The sequence below is a fragment of the Apteryx mantelli genome, chromosome 3 (assembly GCF_036417845.1).
Source record: "Apteryx mantelli isolate bAptMan1 chromosome 3, bAptMan1.hap1, whole genome shotgun sequence".
Lineage (NCBI taxonomy): Eukaryota > Metazoa > Chordata > Aves > Apterygiformes > Apterygidae > Apteryx > Apteryx mantelli.
Window position 1 is genome coordinate 18,810,570 of NC_089980.1, and position 22,481 is coordinate 18,833,050.

The 22,481-nt window shown below is 35.3% G+C and overlaps 1 protein-coding gene across 1 annotated transcript in view; it reads left to right on the forward strand.

Annotated features, from left to right (window-relative positions):
* WDPCP (WD repeat containing planar cell polarity effector) overlaps positions 1 to 22,481 on the forward strand; it is a 152,985-nt gene that overhangs the window by 52,616 nt on the left and 77,888 nt on the right. The window contains exons 6-10 of the mRNA XM_067294664.1: positions 1,975 to 2,045; positions 2,293 to 2,352; positions 12,343 to 12,457; positions 16,919 to 17,052; positions 21,637 to 21,828. Of these exons, the coding sequence (XP_067150765.1) occupies positions 1,975 to 2,045; positions 2,293 to 2,352; positions 12,343 to 12,457; positions 16,919 to 17,052; positions 21,637 to 21,828 (572 nt within the window). The remainder of the gene's footprint in view (positions 1 to 1,974; positions 2,046 to 2,292; positions 2,353 to 12,342; positions 12,458 to 16,918; positions 17,053 to 21,636; positions 21,829 to 22,481) is intronic.

Sequence of the window (22,481 nt, forward strand, 5' to 3'; positions counted from 1 at the left end):
GCTCAAGTTTTACAACTCCTGCATAGTTATTATAGCTCAGACTATACGCATTAACGTTCAAACATTATTACCTAACAGCTATGAAAAATCTAATTGATTTTTATAAGGCTTCACAAAGTAATATATACGCTGTTAAAATTGCATTAACATTTCATCTGATCGTAATGAAAGTTCACTTGGAGTTGTGGGTGCGTTGGAAGGCAGAATTCACTCCAGAAGGGCATGTTGTTTGCAACACGACAAGGTGTGTGTGCTTAGAGCAGCATGAAAACCCCGTGGGAGTGGGTGTAAAGGCGCCCGCCGCCATATGGTGAATCTATACCTGCTGTGGAGAGCTGGGTATCAATCACAATCAATACTGTCCTGCTAGGGTGGGGAGCTGAGAGAGGGTTGCAAGCAGGGAGGAGCATAAGGCATTTGCATCCCGTGTGCTCTGCATGACATTACCCTACAGGCGCTTCCTGTAGGAGAAGACATGCAGGCCCAGATAAATGGACTTATACAGAAGCCTCAGGTGATATCTTTTAGACGTGTGGCATGCAAAAGGAGCCCAAGCTACTGCATCTTGTTGCCGTAAATATACGGATGGCCCAAACACAAATCACTATATAGCACATTTCTTAAAGAGGAGCATTGGGTAACTTTATTCACAGCTGCTGATTTGTATATTTAGCTTGATATCTGTACAGGCAATTTCCCATTTTGCATGTGTGAATAAATATGCCAGTATTTATGAAGACACCTATTGAAAATGGGATCTTACATGCCTAATTAATATTATCATAACAGTTCCACCAACACTGGCTTTGGTCCAATAAAATACAAAGAGAAGTTGTATGTTGGTGTGCTCTTTTGTTGATATATGGAATCCTTCAGTTTTTCACTCTATAGCACTTCTATTGTAAACTACTTTTTGCGGGGGGGTTAAACACAAGTGTTAAGTTATTCAGTCTGGAAGTTGGCATACAAACTGACAGCTCAGAGCTCAAAACTTTTCATCAGGTTTCCTTTAAATAGGCTAAATATAAAAAAAGACAATGTGTTCTAGTTTCTCATGATTTTCACTGTATACTTATGAACAGAAAACACTTTTAAATTATGAAGTTTCACAAGTTATTAGAGTCTGATTCTCAGCCATGAAACAAGCCAATTACTAACAGCTCCAGAGGAAGCTTTGCCATCCTACTGGTTTCAGAATTAATGTATTAGGTCAGAATTTTCAAAATAGTTTGCTGAACAGTAATAAATACGTTAAATGATTGCAGGCAGCCAGGAGGACTCTGACCTGAGTGAGCTTGGCAATCATGCTCAAACATTTTCTCTTTCTTTGCAGTTTCTTGTTTGATTGACTTGATTGATAGATTCTTATGACCAAATTTTTAAGAACAAATACTATAAATGAGTGTACTCCATAACGTAAGTTGTGGCATTCACAATTATTTGTTGTTATTACCTGTATATATGCATATATTCATGCACATATATTTTGCAGACCTGTTTGCACCTGCTTTTTGAAATTGGGCAGTGAAATGTTAATTCAGAAGAATAATATCTGTCTAGGATTTGATAACTTGATTCTGAATTAAACATACTGAATGTGAGAGGCTTTCTCATTGCAAATGCTTAGCAGGTGGGTAGGATATTCCATCCTGAGAGCTTTGTACGCAATTGCCATGATGAAATCATGGTTAGTGTGGATATTTCATGCTAACTGTTTCTGCGACAGAGCCTTTCAAGAGGCTATCATTTGACAATGGAAACCATACCTGTTTCCTTCCAATTATAGGTTAAGTTTTATGTTTAAGGTAATTCCTACAAATCTTAGTTTTCTGGTTACCACAGCAAAAGAAGCTCAACTCAAAGAACATTTTTTTGTACTATATACACATAGAAGTTTGTACACATATGCACAGACAGACAAACACACACACATATATATACATATTTGTCTTTTTTTTGTTTTTTACTTGCCAGCTCGAGATTATCCTTGGATACTTAGAAACAAACGACCAGAAAAACTGCGAGATACTCTCAAGGAGGTAGAGGTATGTTTCAGAAACTTTCAAGTACAGCAACATGTAATCCGGTTTTCAAACCTCTTTCAACAGCTTTAATTTTCATAAAAGTCCAGCCCTCCCAGGGATGATAAGTGTGCTTTTGTTTGGTGGACTGTTCCAAAACAGCTGCATCTTTCTATGGCATGCTTCATCTATAAACTTGAAAATCAAAAGCATGTTAACCAAGAGTGACAATGTGTATGCCAACTCTACTCTGTTTTCTGTTGTCCTTCAGGACTTAATGCAAAACAGTCAATGTGTGCTGAGCAAATGGAAGAACAAACATATCTGTCAGGTAAAATGTTTTGACAACCTCTTGCAATACTCAGTCAATGGAGCCGAACAATCATTCAGTGATTGATGCAGTAGTGCTAAAATGTTAACCAATACAAAAAATCCAGTAATTTATAATGTATGTGGGGTTTTTAACGTATGTGGCTCTTATTACCTAGATTGTGTTTATTTAAATTCCTAACCTGAAACAGAGTCCATAAAATAAAATTCTGTGGTTTTTATTGGCCTGATTCTGTGAGATGATTATTTTTTGCGGAAACTGAAAGCATCCTGAACCCAAAAAGATCAGGCCAAAGGAGCGGCTGAAATATATAAAGAGATTTGGAATCTATGTTATGTTACATTTATTATATCTAATTATTTACAAGTCTGTCACGAATTCTTTTTGCTTTGTGCTTGTTTAACATGGGAGAGAGACTATAAATCTAAGCCAGCTAGATCATACATCAAGTCGTGGAACAAAAGATGATGTGACATGTGGCACACGTCGCTGTGTTCTCTGTCTATATAAGTTCCAGATATTGTATAAAAGAAACAGCTTTTCACGTCCTCATTAACACAGGGCAGTAGGGGAGGTGGGAGGTCTGAACAAGAAACATGCTCTAGCTCCTTAGTCAAGAGCTTGTTCTGAAAAACATGTGCAAGGTATTTTATAAGTTTCTACAGTCTTCATTGTTCATGAGGAATGTGTATCATATTTCAAGCTGGTCTGGCAGGAAAAATATTGTTAAATGTTACTAATACTGTTTCTAAAAAGAAATTTTGCATTTTAACTTCTATACTTTTTCAGTTTTGTAATTTTTTCCTTCTAACTCAAGTAGCTTCAAATGTGCATCAGCTGGATGAATAGTAAATGTTCTTACACTGTACAGCTGAAATTCCAGAAATGTCTTTAACAGTAGCAAAAAAATTTAAATACCTGACATGCCAAATAGTATAAAGTCTACTTTTTTGTATCAGTAATAAAGATATTACTGTCAAAGCTACATTTGCCTATCAGATATTATCTCTAATAAAAGTATGTCACTCTTGTACAGATTACATAGTATACATCTGTGAATGTTAATCTTCTAGAACTAATTTGAACATTAATTGTCCAATAATTAGAAGTCTTTCTTTGTTATTTTTCTGATTAGGAAGGGAGTTTGGGTAAGAAATACTGAGTTATTTAGCCACATGTATATTCATCTGTTTCATTTTCATCAGTTTGCTGTCTCTTCACTTGCTTTTTCTGTCCGTTCTCCCCCTATCGTTCTTCTTCCTCTCCCATCTGTATCTGCAAACACTTGCATTACTTATCAATACGTACTTGGGGGCAGGGGAATTCTTGCCAAAATTTGATTGTCCTGCCCTTACAATATAACACTGGCTGACTATCAATTTTATATAAAGCACTTTTTTTGACTTAGCATTTCCTAAGTAGTTTCAGGCATACATAATAAAAAAGAGACAATACAAACTAGCTTATTTCTTTCAGAAGATGGGAAACAAAAGAGGTGGTTGTTTTTATCTTAGCATATCTGGATATGTCTGGCTCTATATTGGACTGAATCATATAAAGAGATAGCTTGATAAATTGACTATATTTTTAGGGGTGTTTACATAGCTTGTGTATAATGTAGCCAGAGTTATAGTTATAGATAATAATGCTCTTTCTGCCCTTAAATTCTGCTTTTGCTTTCTCAATCACAAAACAATGTTTTTTATATAATAATGGTTGATAATTGAACTCCAAAAGGGTCTAGAGTGTTCTGCCAAAACAATTGTGTTACTCTGCTGCCGGTCTTCCTCAAAATATAAACTCTCCAACAAATGAAAATAATACAGAAAAAAATCAATAATTTGGGACAGTCTACAATAGAAAAACTGTTATGCATCAATTTTTATGTCAAACTGTTTGTGTTCCTAGTGCTCATCTGCCTTTGAGCATTTTGTGGGACTATCTGGACTTCTCCCTTTTTGATACAGATGTTCTGAAACTTCTGAAAAGGAGGTTCGAAGTTTATGTTTTAATTCCAAGTGGGAGTTTACTTAACTGTTTTAGCAGAAATTTCTTATCACATAATGATGTGATCTATGTCATACCACTACTGCATGCACATACTGCTTTGGATGGATACCAGAGCAGCTGTTAGTGGAAAAAGAAGAGGCCATGTTTGCATTAACTTTGAAGTGTAGTAGAAAGTAACAAATCAGTCAAACAGCATTGAGGGCGTGTAGTGAATTACCCTGCCAAATAGTCATAATTTTCAGTGATTTGGGCTAAATTTGATTATATGGTTGAATTAAAATGTCTTCAGTTTTTTAGCTTGTCATTTTATAGTAGTGAGAAATGTCAAATACATTCAATTATAGAAATTAAAATATTTAACTCAACAGTCATCACATTTTTTAATAAATGGCCTGTGTATCCAAATCTGCCATATCTTTAGCTGAATCAGGAAGAGTTCCCTTTCTTTTGTAATAAAAATATACTATCCTAAAGATCTTCTCACCAGCTGTTGTACCTTTGGCAAGACAGAATTGGCAGGAAAAAAAGAAAAAAAGAAAAAGAAAAAAAGCAAAAGGGGATACAATGGTAATAGGACTATCATTTAAAATAATAGTATTATTCCCCTGAGATTTTGTGAAAAACAAGCATAGGACTGCTACTAGTGTGCCTTCTGGTACATAAAAAAATCACTGTTCCTAATCCCTTAGTGCCTTCCCTAGCACTTCCAGGTTCTAACTAGCCCACAGGCAAAAATTAGGGGCTACAAAATTAAATGTACATCTGCTGAAAATAAGTGTGCTGTCATATTAACTGTGTGTGCAAATGACCAATTAGACTTCATGCATATCCTTCAATTAAAAATCTAGTTAGTTTGCATGCAGATTATCTCATCCATTGTATAGATGCCTTTCTCAAAATTGGCTCTCTTATGTGAGTTTGCCTAGGACTACTATAATGCTGGCCCAGCTCTCTACCTTTCTTAAGGTTTCGTTTTATACATCAAAATTTCTCCTATTACTTTTTTCTATACAATAATCAGTGCATTAGAAGTTTCATATTTACTTCCTTGTCCATTGCCAAAAAAATACACTGACCTTTATTTTTACAGTCCTAAGTATACATTCTAATACTGCTTAGAGCTTCTGAAACAGAAGATGTGCCAGTTCATGTAAACATAACCTAGACTGTACAGAGATTTTTGTCAAGGAGTTTGCTCTCCTATTTAAAAGGGCTTAGTTGAGCCCTAAAGGACTGAGCTCTGTTCTTTAACTCTGTTCCTACTAGTTCCGATAGCACCTGAACGTACACCATTTTAGTACGGTACTTCTAAACCCCAAGTTTGATGACCTATGGTGAGCTTCTGAAATAATCCTGTAATCTTCTGTTAGTTGTTGTCAAAAGAAGATAAATAGACCATAAAAGAAGTATGACAGAAAAACAGACAAGAAGTCTCTGCAGTAAGGTGCCACTGTATTATTTATAATTAAATTGGCTTTCCCTTTCTGTTCTGCCCAGAAGAAATAATTGAAGGAATTAATTTCACCAATATTGTTCAGTTTACTATGAAGAAGCTCTGACTTCCTCTTTCTCTGGTCTCCTCTAATTCTTTGGAATGCTTTTAAGTTTTGCCACACAACCATGAAATCAATCCTATGAAATGATGGCATTGTTTCAGGTTTGGTTTTACAATATAAGGTAGTAAAAATAAATGCGATATAGCTGAAACATTTGATTCCAACTTTTTTTACTTTTACATTTGCATTATGAGGTATTTGCACATTAACACATGCCAGCACTGAATTATTCTATTGTATAAAGCCAAACAGTAGACGTGAATCATATCTGTTACCTGGTAATGAAAAAGATTTATATATTCTTTGCTTGCTTACTTTGATTTAATTTGATTTGTGTTACAATTTACATATGTATATGAATGCTTTTTATGTTACCATCATTGACATACTTAGGACTGGATTCTGAATCGAGATACACAGCAGTATATGCTGACATGACTTGTTTTATCAGCTACCATGCCCATAAGCAAACTGATTTAGCAAGATATGTGGTGACATACACTAGCACATCTGATATCAAAATCAAGACATTACGGCTTGAATACATGAGAAGCTAGTATCCATCACCAGTTACTAAGAGGAACACTGCCCTCATTAAATTCTTTTGGTTGCTTTTGATCACAGCCATTAATGTGTTTCGTGGTTTTCAAGATTTGGAGCTAGAAGTACAAATGCATTGATTATTGTGTAACAGTAACATGTAACAACAATAACTTCATCTGTAATGAGGCATGCAACAGAATAATTACAGTAGGGTGGCTAAGAAAGCAATCTGGAATGAAGAGGTGGGGAAAAACCCTGGGAACCTGCTTGAACAAGAAATGCTTTGCAATTCTCTTCTCCTTTTGCATATTCATTTGTCAGTTGGGCTCTGTGAGGGAAAACAGTTTGCAGCAATATTTTTTACAGGCATATTTTCCTTCTCTTCCAATTTTAATCAGATAGAGGCAAATCCTGGCTTTGCTCTGCAGGTATCTTTTTAGGTAGAAGGGCTGATAAGCAGCTAAGCTGCATGAGTGAGGAGTCAAGGGCTAAGGCTTCTGGGGATAAAGGAATCCACTTAAGTACCTGTTTAAGTTCTACTGAGGTCCGTAAGTTTTGAATATGTACTTAAGTGCTAAATCTATGCTCTGCTCCATCAGACGTCTTGCTTGCTCTTCAGAGAACCATTTCAGTATGCAAAGTATGTAACCCCCTCTACCAAAGCCTTCACATTCAACCCCCCAGTAACACAGAGATTAAATGGCCCTCCCTTCCCAGCATGTGAAGTCACCAGATGCCCAACATTTTACTCAAGACTATGTTCAAGTACAAAAACTAAGCCTGTTCTTCCAGTAAGTATGAAATCATACCTTCATGTTTTGTTTAGGAACACTTTGAGACTATTAAAGCTGTAGAGCTGTCTCTTCTGATTTCCATTTCTCACATTGCAGTACTTCAGTCTGAAGGATACGTGATGTATGTCATTATTGTGAGTTTCTTTCCCTAGTTTGATATTAGTTCTATTAGATGGGATGGCTTAGTGTCTTCTGTAAGTAATGCCTTGTATATTTGCTTTTATTCCTTAGTAATGATGGACAATTCCCTGGAGCAGTAGTTTTTGGAGTTGGATTGCTGTGTATCTGTGTTCAAGCCAAGTTTGCAACCTTTCCAATTTAGTCTATATTTGTTCATGCTTATCATTGGCCTGCTCCCATCCACCAAAATACAAGCTTAACTATGCAAGTTTATGTACAACACATCTTATTATCATGTAAGAGTCTTTGCATAGGCTGCATAGTGAGTAAAGAATTGAAATAGTGATGTTTCAATTCAAGCAGATAAATATTTTCCATTTTACAGATTATTTTTGATGAAAGATAATGTGTTTGTGTTTTATTTAAATACCTGCTTGTATTTCATGGTAAACATTAAGAAATATTTTTGAAAATATGCTTTTGCTTATCTTTGTTGCATTGTTTTAAGCCCAGGCCTTCTATATAATGTGGGTTTTTTTTCCTTTTAATTTGATCTCTCTGCTGCTATTTCTCCTATAACTGAAATTATGGTGTTCTTCTGTAACATCACATTCATTTATTATAGAAATCCAGCTGCAGTTGTTATGGCTTCATCTGAGGAATGTGAAAGGGGAGCACATAAGGTTTTGTACCTAACAATTTCCTTCACATATATATAACTTCTGAACTTAGTACCTTCCCTCATGCCACCATCTACACTTTGAATAGACTCAGTCTTGAACTCCAGTGAATCATCTTTCTTTCCTCCAATACATTCTTTCCATCTAAAATACCTTTCCCTGCAGGATCCTTTGAAAGACCTCCCCTAAGCTAAAGGAATTTTTAAAAGGGGTGGAAGAAATATTATCCTTACATAACCATATAGTATGCGAGGTCTCTGATTTACTTGTTTAATTTAGATGATACTTTCTAGAGGCAAAGAAAGACTTAAACCTGTGGAGCACAGGTATACTTACCCTCTACAACAAGTACATTAGAGCAAAAATCTGTTAAACTAAAGTTTAAGCTTTGCACAAATATCTCAAACTTTACTGTAAAATTTAAAAAAGGGATAGAGATTATTGTAAGAAACAATAAAGGCCATGCAAATAATGCTATTTTTACCCATGCTGTGTCATTGTATCATGCTATATTGAGAGAGGACTCTGTGTAATATTGAAAATATGGAACATTAGTTTAATGATTAGTTTCATACATATAAAATGAAGCACGTATGCTACATCACATTAATACTTAATAATTTTATATAAAAGTCTTATTATCATATGCTAGAGCAGTTTACAAAGATGTCTATTCTCGCTCTGTACCAGGTGTGATTTATATCATTTCCAGGAAATTAACATGTAGGTATAAAGAGAATTTACACCTTGAAACTTCTAAGCGTTAAGTAAGCATAGCCTTACATTTATTTGTTGCTATCAAGCCAAAAGTTTGAGAGCATGTCTCTACCCAGCATGTTGGATGGACATATTAAATGTCAGTAGAACAGCAAGCGTGTGGCCTCCTTCCATAGTGCAGTCCTTTGAGAAATATATTGTTTATCTTCGGATCAAAACACATTTTGCCTGGCTTTACCTGGAGAGGTGTGTATATCCCCACTTTGTCAAATAAACCAAGATGCCACAAACAGACTTCTGATTCACTTAGGTTATTCTGCTAGCCTTTTTCTCCCAGGAATGCTCTTTTACCTCCAGGATGCTCTTCTCACTCACTGCAAGGAAAAAAATCCTACTGGGAAAGTCCCACTGGAAAAATCCTACTGTTCCAGTACTATTTTCTGAGGGAAGAGACAGCATGCTCCCAAGCCAGGGCGTTGGGGAAGACACAATATGGAGAGTTTATTTATGTGACTGCACTAGCTCTCTCAGTGGTATATAACACTGAAAGATTTGGGGAGTTTTACTCTTCCGTGGCAGGCTGATATTCACTGAGTAGTTTAGAACTGTTTTTTTCTAGAGCATTTATGTAATTTTGCTTGATAAGTATGTTCTTGCAAAGTAGGTTGTTAACTTCTGAGTTTCAGCCCTCACTTTTTCAATTGGATTCTTTGGACAATTATAGCTAACCGTAGTCAAACCTTGCTGGACTCATATTATCAAGTTGGGAATAAATTGTGATTTTATCTAATCTAACTCCAACATAAGGATAAATTGAAGTTTTGAAAGATTGTAATAAAAGCTGTATGAGTGTAACTGTGTCTAACATTTTTACTAGGACAAAACCTTAAAGGACATCTGTCTTGACAGAGAATAGTGAAATACTGAATATATGTATTTTCAAACTAATGCAAGAGTAGAGTTTGGCAGGATGGGAGAAGACCATCTGTTTATAACAAATTTATTTTGCATTACTGGTAGTTTGGGTTTCTATTTCAAATGTCATTAGAATTTGTTTTCAAACTATCTGCTATGAATTGGCAAGAAGATAGATAGGAAAAATGTTGTTTAAAGATATTAGTCAGGCAAAAAGTTAAATTATTTAAATATTCTTGTCCTGTTCTTTGCTGCAGAGAGCATAGAACTATAGTAATACAGCATAATATGTATAACTAACTAACTGACATTTTGCATAGCTAAATTAATGGGAGCAGAGCTGAGAACAAAAGCCAACGTCAATTAGATCGCTACATTCCCATCCCCAGCACTTCCATTATTTTAGCACAGTCATATGCCATTTTATGTCCTCTTGACTTTGAAAAAAAAACATGTAAAACAAAGAAAAAAATAATTGTAATGTAGCCATAAAGCTGAAGTACAGTCATAGGTATGGAATTGTCTCTTGCTTCTGATGCCTATAAAAGACATGGAAAAGACGGGGGGAGTCTCACCTAATGCCTCTTACTGCCAACTCAGGATTGCTCCCAACATTATATTTTCTTGTACTTGGGCTATCCATTTTAAAAGGCTACTAAAAAGATGTTCCTGCCACTTTCCTTGGAGATTATTATATAATCCAATAGATCTCACTGCAGGAAAGTTTGCCTGGTATTCTACGTACAAGTGTGTTGTACTAAAAAGGATATTACAACCGTGTTTGTCTCATAGCTGTAACGCAAAATAGATAGGAATTTTTATGCCAGCTTCTACTACAAGAGCAACTATTTGTCTTATATCCAGGTTTTTAAAAGTACAGAGGGGTTTTTTTAAATCTGCTTCTAGTTAGAAATAAAAACCGCAGCCCCAGATTTCTGGCTTTCGGTGAGTCCCCTGTATGTTTCTACAGGGGTCTTCCCACTGACGACTCCTTTGGCAGAAAAGATTGTTCAGCAAGTTTAAGGCTGGTACAGCCTCTGCTAAAGTAATAATGATTTTCTTTGCTGATTAGAGGGAAGTGAAGGTAGCTGCCAAAATGAGTCCTTCAGAATTGCTACCATGTAGCAGGAATTAGAGCAGTCCTGAAACTTCTTTAACTCATACAGTGAGGTCATCTAGCCCAGCAGCTTGCAGGATCAGAGGTGGAAGTGAAAGATGAATTAAATACATGTGTTTTCACTACTGCATATGAAGATCAAAATCACAGTGGTGATTTTTTTTTTCACTGTTTTTTACATCGAGGTTCCTGTAGAAACCTAAGTTTGGCAATGAGTTAGACAATCTTATGGTCAGTAATTTTTTTAAACCCTGTCAGTCTTTTTTACCATGTTATTAGAAAAAACCTTATTTTTCTAATAAAGCTTTTTATATACTCCTGCTGCTGGAGTAACTTGGCAAAGTGAGGTCAATTCACAATGGAGAGGGAAGTTTCCTGTTCTTCATTTACTGAATTACGTTGCTGTAATAGTTGCATTCAGAATGTTATTAACTTTAATGATTTAATTATGCAAAAAGCAATGCTTTTCATGACTCCTCCCACTGAGTATTAGCTCTTATACAAGATATGGCATCAGAAGGAGCTGATAAGTACTGTGACATAGTCTTTAAAATTATATGTATTACTTAATTGAGATTAGTTAGACAAGGATATTCAGTTAACTCTGAAATGAACCTCTGACTCTTTACTGTCCAATAGTTTAAGTAAGTTCCTTCTTTCCAAGAGAGACATCTATGACCTTATGCCAAGGAGTATGTGAACTTATTAGGAGCCCACAGCTATCTCTGTAGTAGAATGGGCACCATTACTTAAGTTAAACAATATATGAATGATCAAAAATAACTGTGATATAAAAAGCTGCTGTTTTTAATTTGTGAAAATAATATAAGGTTTTTTTAAATATAAAACTGTACCTATTTTTTCATGCAACCTATACAGTTATTATGTCATATAGAAAAATCAGGTCTGTGAATGACAGGCACAATAAATGCACCAGAAAATATGGTATTCTAAAGGTCTGTAGATCACTCTCAAATTCAGTTTCTTTCAAAGCCTCTCAAGTTCAATAGACAAAAAACTGCAGTGCACCCCATGTTAGTAGAAGTATTTGAATTTTGGCCCAGTGTTTATGTACAGAAATACTTAAACATCAGAGTGTTGCCTTAGCTGAGTGATGGTTTTTTTTTTCTTTTTTGAGACACAAGAGGTTATAGTGAAAAAATGTAAACAGTTATTATTTTGATAATTAAGAGTGATCAGCATCATCCTTTGCTCATTCAGGACAGACTTTCAATCAGTTTTTACCATACTAATTCAGTAAATTTTATGCAACATTTGGGAACTTAGCACCCATCATCTTCAAGTGTTCACCATTTTAATTCTTGTACCCACATAATTCAGTGTTATATTACACTTATATTTTTCACTGAAAAAGCTTTTAAAGTTGTTATAAGACACCTTCACATCTAAGATAAAAGTATCCTTTGTAAGTTTGAAAATTAGATTACTACATAACAGACATCAATAAATATGTACCTTGGAACGTTTCACTTTATTATTGATTCTTGATGTCTTGTTTTCTCGCTATTTGGATTTAGCTCCTCTTTCATTCAGGTGTATTGGTGTCCCTAAGCCTTTCTGGGCCACAGCTGGAGAAAGTGGTGATTGACAGGACCCTGGTGGGGAAGCTCATCTCCGACACCATCAGCGATGGTAATTACACCCACGTGCAAATCAATTGCCTACATTAACAATAGAGTAGAGAAACAGTATGTCAACAGGTAGACTAATTATTGCCACTGGGGACTTGCAAACACAACAAGTAATTGCATGTAATGCCATAGTTACAACCCTCAGGACTAAGAACACTTTAATATTTAACATCAAAGTTTTCAGACTTGTCAAATAATGAATGGATTTCTAAAATTCAGTTTCTTACACATTTTAATCACTGTGAACATGCCATTTGAACTTGTCATGTTTATATCATAAATGGGAAAATGGGTCAGAAACAAACATTAGCAAACTGGTTAATTACAAGGAATATTTATTATAAAAATGTTTACTTATTAAAAAAAGTTGGATAACTTTATCTATGTGGAGGTGTTCCGGTTTAGTTTCTGGATTTCCAGCATCTCACAACCATGATTAACTAGTGACTGCTAAAAAATGAGGTTTTTGCTTATTGCAGAAACAAATTCATATAAAATGTGCCTGTTTTCAACAGTTTTATAATATGAACATAGCTTTTACACTGTCTCTCTACAAAGCTCCACTGAGAAATCATCCAGATGTTAATATCCTGGCATCTGCATGATCAAGAATATGGAATTTTCATGTGACCCAGACTACATGTGAATTGTATGCCAAATTCCCCAAAAATATAGATCCAAGTTACACCTTTTTAATGTGAATATATGCTAGATTTAGCTTTGATCTTTAATAATTTATTTTCTTCCGTTCCCCAGGCATCTATTGAATATTGTCCTTGTTATTTAAGAAAGGTGCAATACTGTGTCCATCTGATTCTTTTCCTATCTGTATATTGTAATTAAGTCTTGAAAAATAACATTACTATGTTAGTAGAATCCTTAGTATTCAAAAATCTAACCCTAACCTCATTTTTATATCAACTGATTACACAGCAAGTGTAGAACACAGTTAACCTCTTGACTCTTTTTTTCACTCTTAACCCAACTTACTAGACTATTAACTGCATCTCAGATTTTTCTTTCCTCCATTTCCAGAGGGAGTATTCCATACTTTCAGATGACAAAAAGTAGGAAAGTATGGACACTAAAGTTATACCCAAATTGAGGTTGTTTGTAGAGCTTATTTAGAATACTCTGTCTTTTAAACTTTTTCTTTACATAAATAATAAATATAAAATTATATTATACATATCTATGCATACATTGCTTTAATATTTTATATAAATATAAATTATTTATTAAAATACATATCGCTATCTAATCAAGCTTATTTAAAAAATAAATTCCAACAAATATGTTTTCCTACAGTTATACCACTCAGACTCCTGTAGTTCAGGTTATATAATGGTTTGTCCTTATTTTCACTTATTCAAGAATTTCTTAAACACCCATGTTTGATAATGTCTGTGTCCAAAGAGAAAACAAGACTGTTTCTGTTCAGTAAAAACAAAATCCAGAAATATCTGTCATTACAATATATTCTTTTTACGAACAACAACAGAAGATAGATACTTTTATCACTCACACAAATAGGGTTCAAAATAGAAATTTTTATACTGAACTAACCATGTGTGAGAACTCCTAGAATGAATTGACTTTATCATCGCAACCCCACTTCCGATCTAGATTTGGAAAGACATGCAATTATGTTGAATTAAAGTTTGCCAAAAGGAATCTATGAATTGCAATCTGCATTCAGTCAGTTTAACTGGGCACAGAAAAAGTCCAGTCATGACTATTTCTGAGATTACCAGGGAAATCAAAAAGTGATGTGTGGTCTTTTGCTGATTCTAGATCAGTTTATGCAGCTTTTAATTCATGTCTGTTATATTTGTATACATGATAATACACAATACTCTACAGAGTCCCTGATATGCTAAAATGATATGCCCAAGCAGACTTCTATCAAAATCAGGAGGGATCTGCATGGAAACTGATATCCAAATATATGATGCAGGACTGAGGTCTAAATATTTAACAAGAAGTACAGATATCTGCTGCCATATGTGGGTCATCTCAATAGCTTCATATTTAAGTTCCTCTTCTTCCACATTGTACCAGATGAAAGATCTGGTGTGGTCTAAAAGTAAATTAGTATATATATCTTAACAAAATCGTTAAAGTAACTAGTCATTGTTTTATTATATATGTCATCCATCTAAAAATAATAGTTCTTTTTTAACAATTACATGTATGTAGAAATGGATAAGGATAACAATCTGCAGCAAATACATATGAGTTATTACAATTGTAATTATAACTCAAAGTGACATGCCCTCTTAATATGTGGAATAATAAAGTTCAGATTGTATGCACAAAATACAGAACTAAGATGACTTTTATAATCTTCACACCTCTAATATTGTCTGCTAAATTTTTATTATTATCTAGGTAAAATTAAAAAATAAGTTTAATTAGAAATGGGATATCAATAGATAGAAAAATTGCCTTCCTAAAAGAAAACATTATTTGTGATTTTTCTAAATTATTTTGTGACACTGAGGTCTTGTGGTAGCATCTACAGGATATTAACTCCATTGCCCCCCCTTTTAGGGTAATCTGACACTGTAGTATATGGGTCCTCTTTAGGAGACCTCTCTGCATAATGGTACATCTATGCCCATAGCTGCAGTCATGGAGATGTATTTGGCATCAGAATTTCCGAGGTTTGTTCTTCAGTTGAAAAAAAATAATCACCCACAACAAAACCTTCCCCTATTTATGGTAATGATGTCAATAAATATATGTAGGTAATTCAAGCAATAACAATTGTGCATTGCCCTTTGATAATTTCTCATCTTTCACCCCATATTTCTCATCTACGTGCAATCTTTTCCCACCGGCAGTCCCATCATACTCCAGCCTCTCCTAGCTGAGGCTGCCTGGCCGCACAGCTGGGACAGTCTGAACAAGGCAAATCGCCCTCCCAGGCCTGCTTTCCTTCCCCAGCCAACCTCAGATAGTAAAAATCAAGGACTTCTAGTCTCATGCACACTTGTCCAGGCATCTTTGACTCCTGCCTTCTTTCCTGCAGCCAAAACAAATTTCTGAAGCACCTGAGGTGTGCTGTAAGTCATCTTTAATGTAAACTGTCCATAATAATATCAAAATGTTTTAAATGTACATGTGAGGATACCACCATATGTGCTGGCTTTGAATTTTCATGCATGTTTAGGATCTGAATTATAGCTTCTAACTCACAGTAGCAGATACTTTATCACCATTTCTGTTTTTTTTGAAAAGTTAGTATTAACCTTACATTTCAAAGGCAACTATTTAGCTTTAAATTTTGCCCTTTAGCATTTGCATACCAGATATTTCAGAGCTGTGCCAGTACCTGACTACTGGAAAACAGACTGGTTGTAAACCAGACTAAATCAAAGCAAAGCCGAGTAGTCAGTTTTCACTGCTTATGTTGAGTATAAGACTAAACTGTCTACATAAATCACTTGTGGATATTAAAAACATATTTAAGAATCGAGGCTATTAGTCGCAAATACAATTTTACAGTTTTTTGAGGCTTGTTCCGTGGGATTTTGTTTGCTTGTTTTTAAATCAAATCCCAATTTACTTGGTAGTTTCCTTTTAGCAGAGGTTTCTGCGTTTACTTCCTGAAAGCAGCTTGCTAGCTTTATCTTAGACCTGATTCTCATTAACTGTTCTTCAGCAATCCGGTACTAGTTACCATGATGACTCACTTTATTCTCAGAAATCTGCTTAAAGGTATGCACTGCTTGACTAATAGGATAATGCTTGGGAAAAAAGACCTAGATAGTATTGTCTAATTCATTTTCGTTGTCAAATCAGTTGTTCTGTTTTATGTTGAACTATTTCAGTCTGCCACCCTTCTATGATAACAATGGAGATTCCACAGCACTTTTCCAGACTTCAAGGGAGTCTCTCCCATCTTGATTATCTGTATTGTTCAGGTACCACATACGAAGTTTTCAACAAGTTAATAGCCCATCTAAAGTACAATCCTGTATGTAACAGTGTCTGCAGTAGCATCTGGAATCTTACTGCTGCTACATCACTTATACCGATGTCAAAATACCAAATATACCTCAAGTACTAATTTGCATGTATCAGTCTCATCACAGACAGTGTTGCATTAGGTGCATTTGCAAAATACTGGTGGATGTTACTGTAGGCAAAAAGAAAAAAGAAAAAGAAAGAAAATGGAAATGGAAGGAAACAAAACATATATTTGAATGTAGTGGTAACTTGGTCTGACATAATTTGTTCAGGTTTGTGTAATCTGAGTACTCCTTAAGCTTTATTTCTCATTTCCAAGAAGGTCCTGGCAGGATGACACATTGATGCCTTTTAGGAGATTACAGAGCCTTAGTGTAATATTTAAGAAAAAATTGCTTTTTGCTATGTCTCAGTGGAGGGTTCAGTAATTTGTTTTGTTAGCAGAAACAGGTATTACAGTGGTGACAATTTTTTTTTGTTTTTTCAGCTGTTCTTACAGATAGTTTCATCATCTTGTCATTTGGGGACCATAACCAACTCTGCTTTATTCAATTTACAAAGAAGATGGGTTCTCCTGATGTAAACAAAAGACTGGAAAAACTCTCTTGTTTGGATTTTAAGGTATAGCTGTCAATGCTGACTATAAATACTACGATAACTTTACATTATGAATCACTAGCACTCACTGAGATCGTATAGCAGTATAAATTGCAAACCTTGGTGTACCTGATCAGAACACCTCAAATTCTAAAAATGGCTATTATTGAAAAGTCAGAAAATTTTTCTTGGAATTCTGAGTTAATGAGTTAAAAATACTGTGCCAAGAGGGATCGAATTTTCTACTTTATTTAGGTTAAGGGCTCAGACACATAGTTGAGTTACCCCTGCTTAACAGATTACCAGTTGAGCAGCAGTAACTGATCCTTTGCACATTCTCAGTGTCTAACCAACATGAAGTAAAATCTGTGATGGTAAGCCTCAGAGTAAAAGATTTAAGCTAATGTGTTTTACCTCTTGTTTGCTGTGGGCTAAAGGTGCACGCATAGTCAATTACTATGGCTCAGCTGATATACACTAACTAACTCATGAAGCTATGATAATTCAGTCATCTGTCTGAGCTCCAAGGCTGTTGTAATTCTTTGCAGAAATCTTAATTTTCCCTCTAGTTACAGTAATCTTATTGTTGGGAGAGCTGGTTTTGTATTAAGGCACAGAGCTAGGACTCAAGATACAGAAGCTCAGTTTCTCACCACTGACAAACTATATATGTGACCTTAGGCAAGTGACTTGCCGCCTCTGTATCTCAATTCCTTTCTTATATAGTGAAGATTAGAATACTCCCTTTTCCAGCCTTTAAATATGGGTGTGCCTATACCACAGTCACAGCAGTAACTGTAAGCTTGTCTAGAAATAGCTGAGCTAACTTTAAAATGGTTTGGATGTCTGTAGAAACCCAGCTCAACTCAAGTCAAATTACCCTGCATCCTGGCTGGGTTGGGCTGTGTAGACAAAACCTATGTGGATGGTAAACCCTTTGGCTTCAGGACAGTACAGCTCTGACCTTAGCTGGGAACGCTTGGCACTGTGACAGTAAAAAAAATAATGAGCCAATGGCAATTAACTTTTTGAACAGGTAGAGTAGGAAAAGGGCTGCATCCAGTTCACTGCAAGAATGAAGAGACAAGCCTTTACCCAAGGCAGGTAGAAAGATACAGTGAGCAAGAGAGTTTCTATTTATTTCAAACTGGATAAATGTTGAGGAAAGCAATCTTGTCCTAGCAAATATTTTCCCCCTGACAACCCCTCAGTAATTCGCTTCCTCACATAAGGGAGTTTGCATTTTTCAAGGCAAGCTCTTTAAGGATGTGTTTAATTTAAGTTTTGCTATATTACATTTTAACTTGTTTGGTAGAAATACTTTCTGCTAGGATGAATATCTAATACATTTCCAGGCTGTTTCAGTTCAGGGCCTCTTTTCAGCAATGACTTGTGTTTGCGAGACTGATCCAACCTCTATAACGTGGATTTGAGACAGTTCACTGTTCACCAGGAACTGAGCTGATACGTAGTTTACTTTAAAATGATGTTCACGTGTGCCTGGCCTATGGTGTTTGCTAAGGTTATGCTTTAGAAACAAGGTTGGTGGGTTTGGTTTTTTTTTATTAGCTCTAAACTTTAACTAAGAAACTGTGGTGAGCTGAAGCCTGCCTTCATCATTTAATTATAAGGGCCATAGTTCCTTCATTTATGTTTAGAGAATATATTTTCATTCTGGGTATTGCTGAGCACATTTTGGACCTAATGGTTGTGGCATTTTTTCTTGGGAAAGAAGGAAATTCTAATCCATAGAAACCTCTCTCTGTCCTAGGAAACCAGAAATAACTCCTATGTGCCTTAATAGGGTTGTTATGTTCAGTTCTTTGCTGACACAGCCGAGCTTCTAGAACACATCCATGTGCAATGTTAACTTTGCTTTCTCTTGAAATCAGTAGGAATCACTATGGATTATGTTTTTGCCAGCCAAAAAAGGCATTTGCATTTTTTAATTGAATGTTCCTTTATGTGAGGCTTGCTAGTTAGGCAGCTAAAAATAATTTTTATTATCTTCAAAATTGCACCAGTGTGAGCCAACAGAAAGTATTATTCACTGCTGCAATAATATTATGTCAGCTGTCTGTATTGAAGCAGAGTTATTCATGACTGCTCTTGGTCAAACTTGCAAACACTAAAAGATCAGAGACACAGTCAAACAGTAGTGTTGCTATCAATAGCAATAAAAGAATCAAAGATGTTCTTCAACTGGAAATGTGCAAAGTTGTAATAATATATGCTTAGAAAAAGCACTTCCTTAATGTTGATTTTTTTTTCAAGAGAGAGAAAATGCATTTAAAAGGAAGCTTGCACTGGTATAGAAGTACCACGGGACTAAGATACGGAACTAAGATACAGGAAATTTGAGTGTAGCCTTCATCTCTGCCTCTGACTTTCAGTGTAGCCTTGGGAAATGTACTCAGTATCTGGGTTTCAGTTCGTGTTTCTGAAATGAGGAAAATGCTTGCTTACAATCATATGTAATGATATAATTAAATTTCTATCATATTTAGAATGTAATCTTTTTGGTACATAGGCAAAAGCAACTACACATTGTTCATTGCTCAGCATAAAGGTGGGTAGCACTGGCCAGGAACTCAAGGCTGTACTGGACTGCCAGAGTGCTAGTAGTAATAAGAACAGGTCTACCATACTTTTGTCCTCACAGTTAGTTTCAATGCTTAGAGGTAAAAGAAATTGGTTGGTTTATTGATTATTATTTATTTATTTTATAGTATACTTAACAACTTGAGGAATCTTTTCTTTTTCCTTTCACATTTGGCATGTATTCTAATTTTCTGATGAATTAATTAGTACAAGTGTTTGATATCTAGCCTAAAGCTAATATTTACACAATACATATCTAAATGAAACAATTACTTTCTCTATCCTCTTCTTTTCTAAGTGATAGCACCTTGGATTTTATATACACTTTGAATAAAGAAAGCCAAACATTGTATGAATCACTACAATCTTGGAGATCAACAAAACAAAATTATCATTTGTCTTTTCTCAGTGGCACTAGTCCATGTTTGACAGTGCCATGTCTAATGCAAGACATCCAGGTTTGCAAAAGATTCATGGCTGTTGTTAAGTGTTAAATTGGTATGACCAGTTAACACTGCAATACAGCACTAAGTAATATCTGTGACAGTATTTGTGTTTTTCCATCCTAATAAGTGTGTTGCCACCAAATCAACTATTTATGTGCAGTTTTAATTCAAGTTGCAGTTACCTGTTAAACTTCACTTTCTGTTTTATCTTTCTACTTTTAAATAGAATTTTGACAAATAAAACACAGGATATTCTGAAAATATTGACCTTTTACAAGTTTTTCCCATCTGTGTTTTTTTAATCCTTTTCAATTTATTGAAGGAGTAGATAGTACAAGGAGTTAAATGTTTACCATGAGAGAACAACATTGGTAATTACTTTGATTTCAGTTCCTTTTGATGTGTATTCAGGGGATGAAGAGGTCAATAATATTATGACCATGCAAATAGAAAAGGGTTCTTTTTGACCATATAAAAAACAGCAAAGGATTATTAAAGCATTAACCTTGATTTTAATGGCCTTGGTTGAGTGGTGAGATCACAATTTGGATGAGCCTGATTATTTACTAAATACAATACATAAATGCAACGGGTTCTTAACACCCATTGCACTCTGGCATTATCGCATTACTGCCATCCTTTGTTGCCTTGCAGACAGGAATATGAAAGCAATCTGTCATGTAGTGAGACTGGCTCCAGAAGCATTTCTCTGATAAGAAGACCCCCTGCCCTTTGCTAGTGTCTGGTCCAGTAGGCTTAGCCATGCGCTTAATCCCCAGAAAGTGGTTCGATTATTGCTGACCAGCAATGGCAAGATAGTTTTTTTTCCCCTAGCTATCAACCTTCCATTAATTCCTTAAGCAGAAATGCGGTGCAATCTATATTTCCTTGGCATGTGTCACCCAGATGGTGCACTGCTCATGTTTTCAAATAACCATGCTCCAAAATAACAGAGTTTGAATAATAAATTCCACAAATCCTTCCTGAGAAAGAGGCACAATTCTCAAGAGCTGCATAAACTTTACGCATGATGCTGTAGCTCATCCACATTATGCAGAAAAGTATATATTCTCTCGCAAAGTGGATGTTTGTATCTGGATTCTTTAATTTAGGCAGTGAAAAGAAAGCTATATGTTCACTCAGACACTGTAGAATATATTTAATATTTGATTATGTCTTAAACACTAGCCTTAGCTCCCTGGTCAGCTTCACAGAACTTGTCATTTAATATGGGTAGGCTTAAATCCTATGTGTAGGTCGATGCTGTCAAGCAACCATGACTGTACATTTTGGTATTGATTGGAGTCATTGCAGTAAATTCCTTCTTAACTCACATTCCTTTCCTTCCCAATCCCCTCCCCACAGATAAAAGTGTGGGCATGTCTCTTTCTGTCTGAGGAGATATTTTGTACATTTACAGACAGCCTATATGAAGATATATGTACATAGCCCTCTGTGTATATATACATTCTCTTTCACACATCCAAAGCAAATGCTCCCAATTGCACCTACTGTGTTATTTTATCACCTTAAATATTTCCTGCATTTTTTCCTCCATCAGATTTCTTATATTGATATACCTGGACCAGAAGGTAGAAGGATGAAACGTCACCTTGCAATAAACTGTATGCAAGATATGGTTGTTTGCTGGTGGTCAGCAACTAATGATGGAGCATGGCCTTGGTCTCCTATTTCCTGTGAGCGGGACAGAGCCAACTTATTGCTATTAGGCTGTGCACGTGGCAAGCTGGAGGTAAAGTTCTGAACTCTCTTGTTACATGATTTTTCAGATTTGCTAATGAAATAAATATTCAACTTAAATGCATATTCAGGTAGATAAAAATAACAGCTACATTAAAAACTTACTTAAGAAAGGAAGATCAGTCATCCTAATTTTAAAGATTAAAGTTTGTTATTTCATGAAAAAACACCTTATTTAGCATGTTTAGTATTTTTCACATGGAAATTGGCAATCTGAGAAATGTAGCAAAGAAATTAGGTCTCTATAGCAGAATTGTTTTGGCGCTGCTGCAACCGAAAAAAAACAGTGTGAGAGGAGTACCACTAGAAAACTTTTTAACCTGGGTTAGAAGCTGTAGAAGTTGCATGCTTCTCCAATGCAATTATTTCACATTGTCTGCAATGTTATCTGATAAACATTTTAAAATCTATTTTAAATATATGTACTGTTTTATTACAATTATAAAGTTTTAGCTACATCCAGATGCTGCTTAAATTGTTGTGAGGAGTATTGGTCAAATCAGGAACCATTTTTTGTCTTAAAAGTCAAAATTCCCCTTCTACAGGTGGGAATGTAAGCTACAAGCTGACCCTCTTCCTGACACTTGCTTAGCTTACTTTTTTAGGCAGGTAATTTCCATTTTGTCTATTTCATTTTCATTTCAT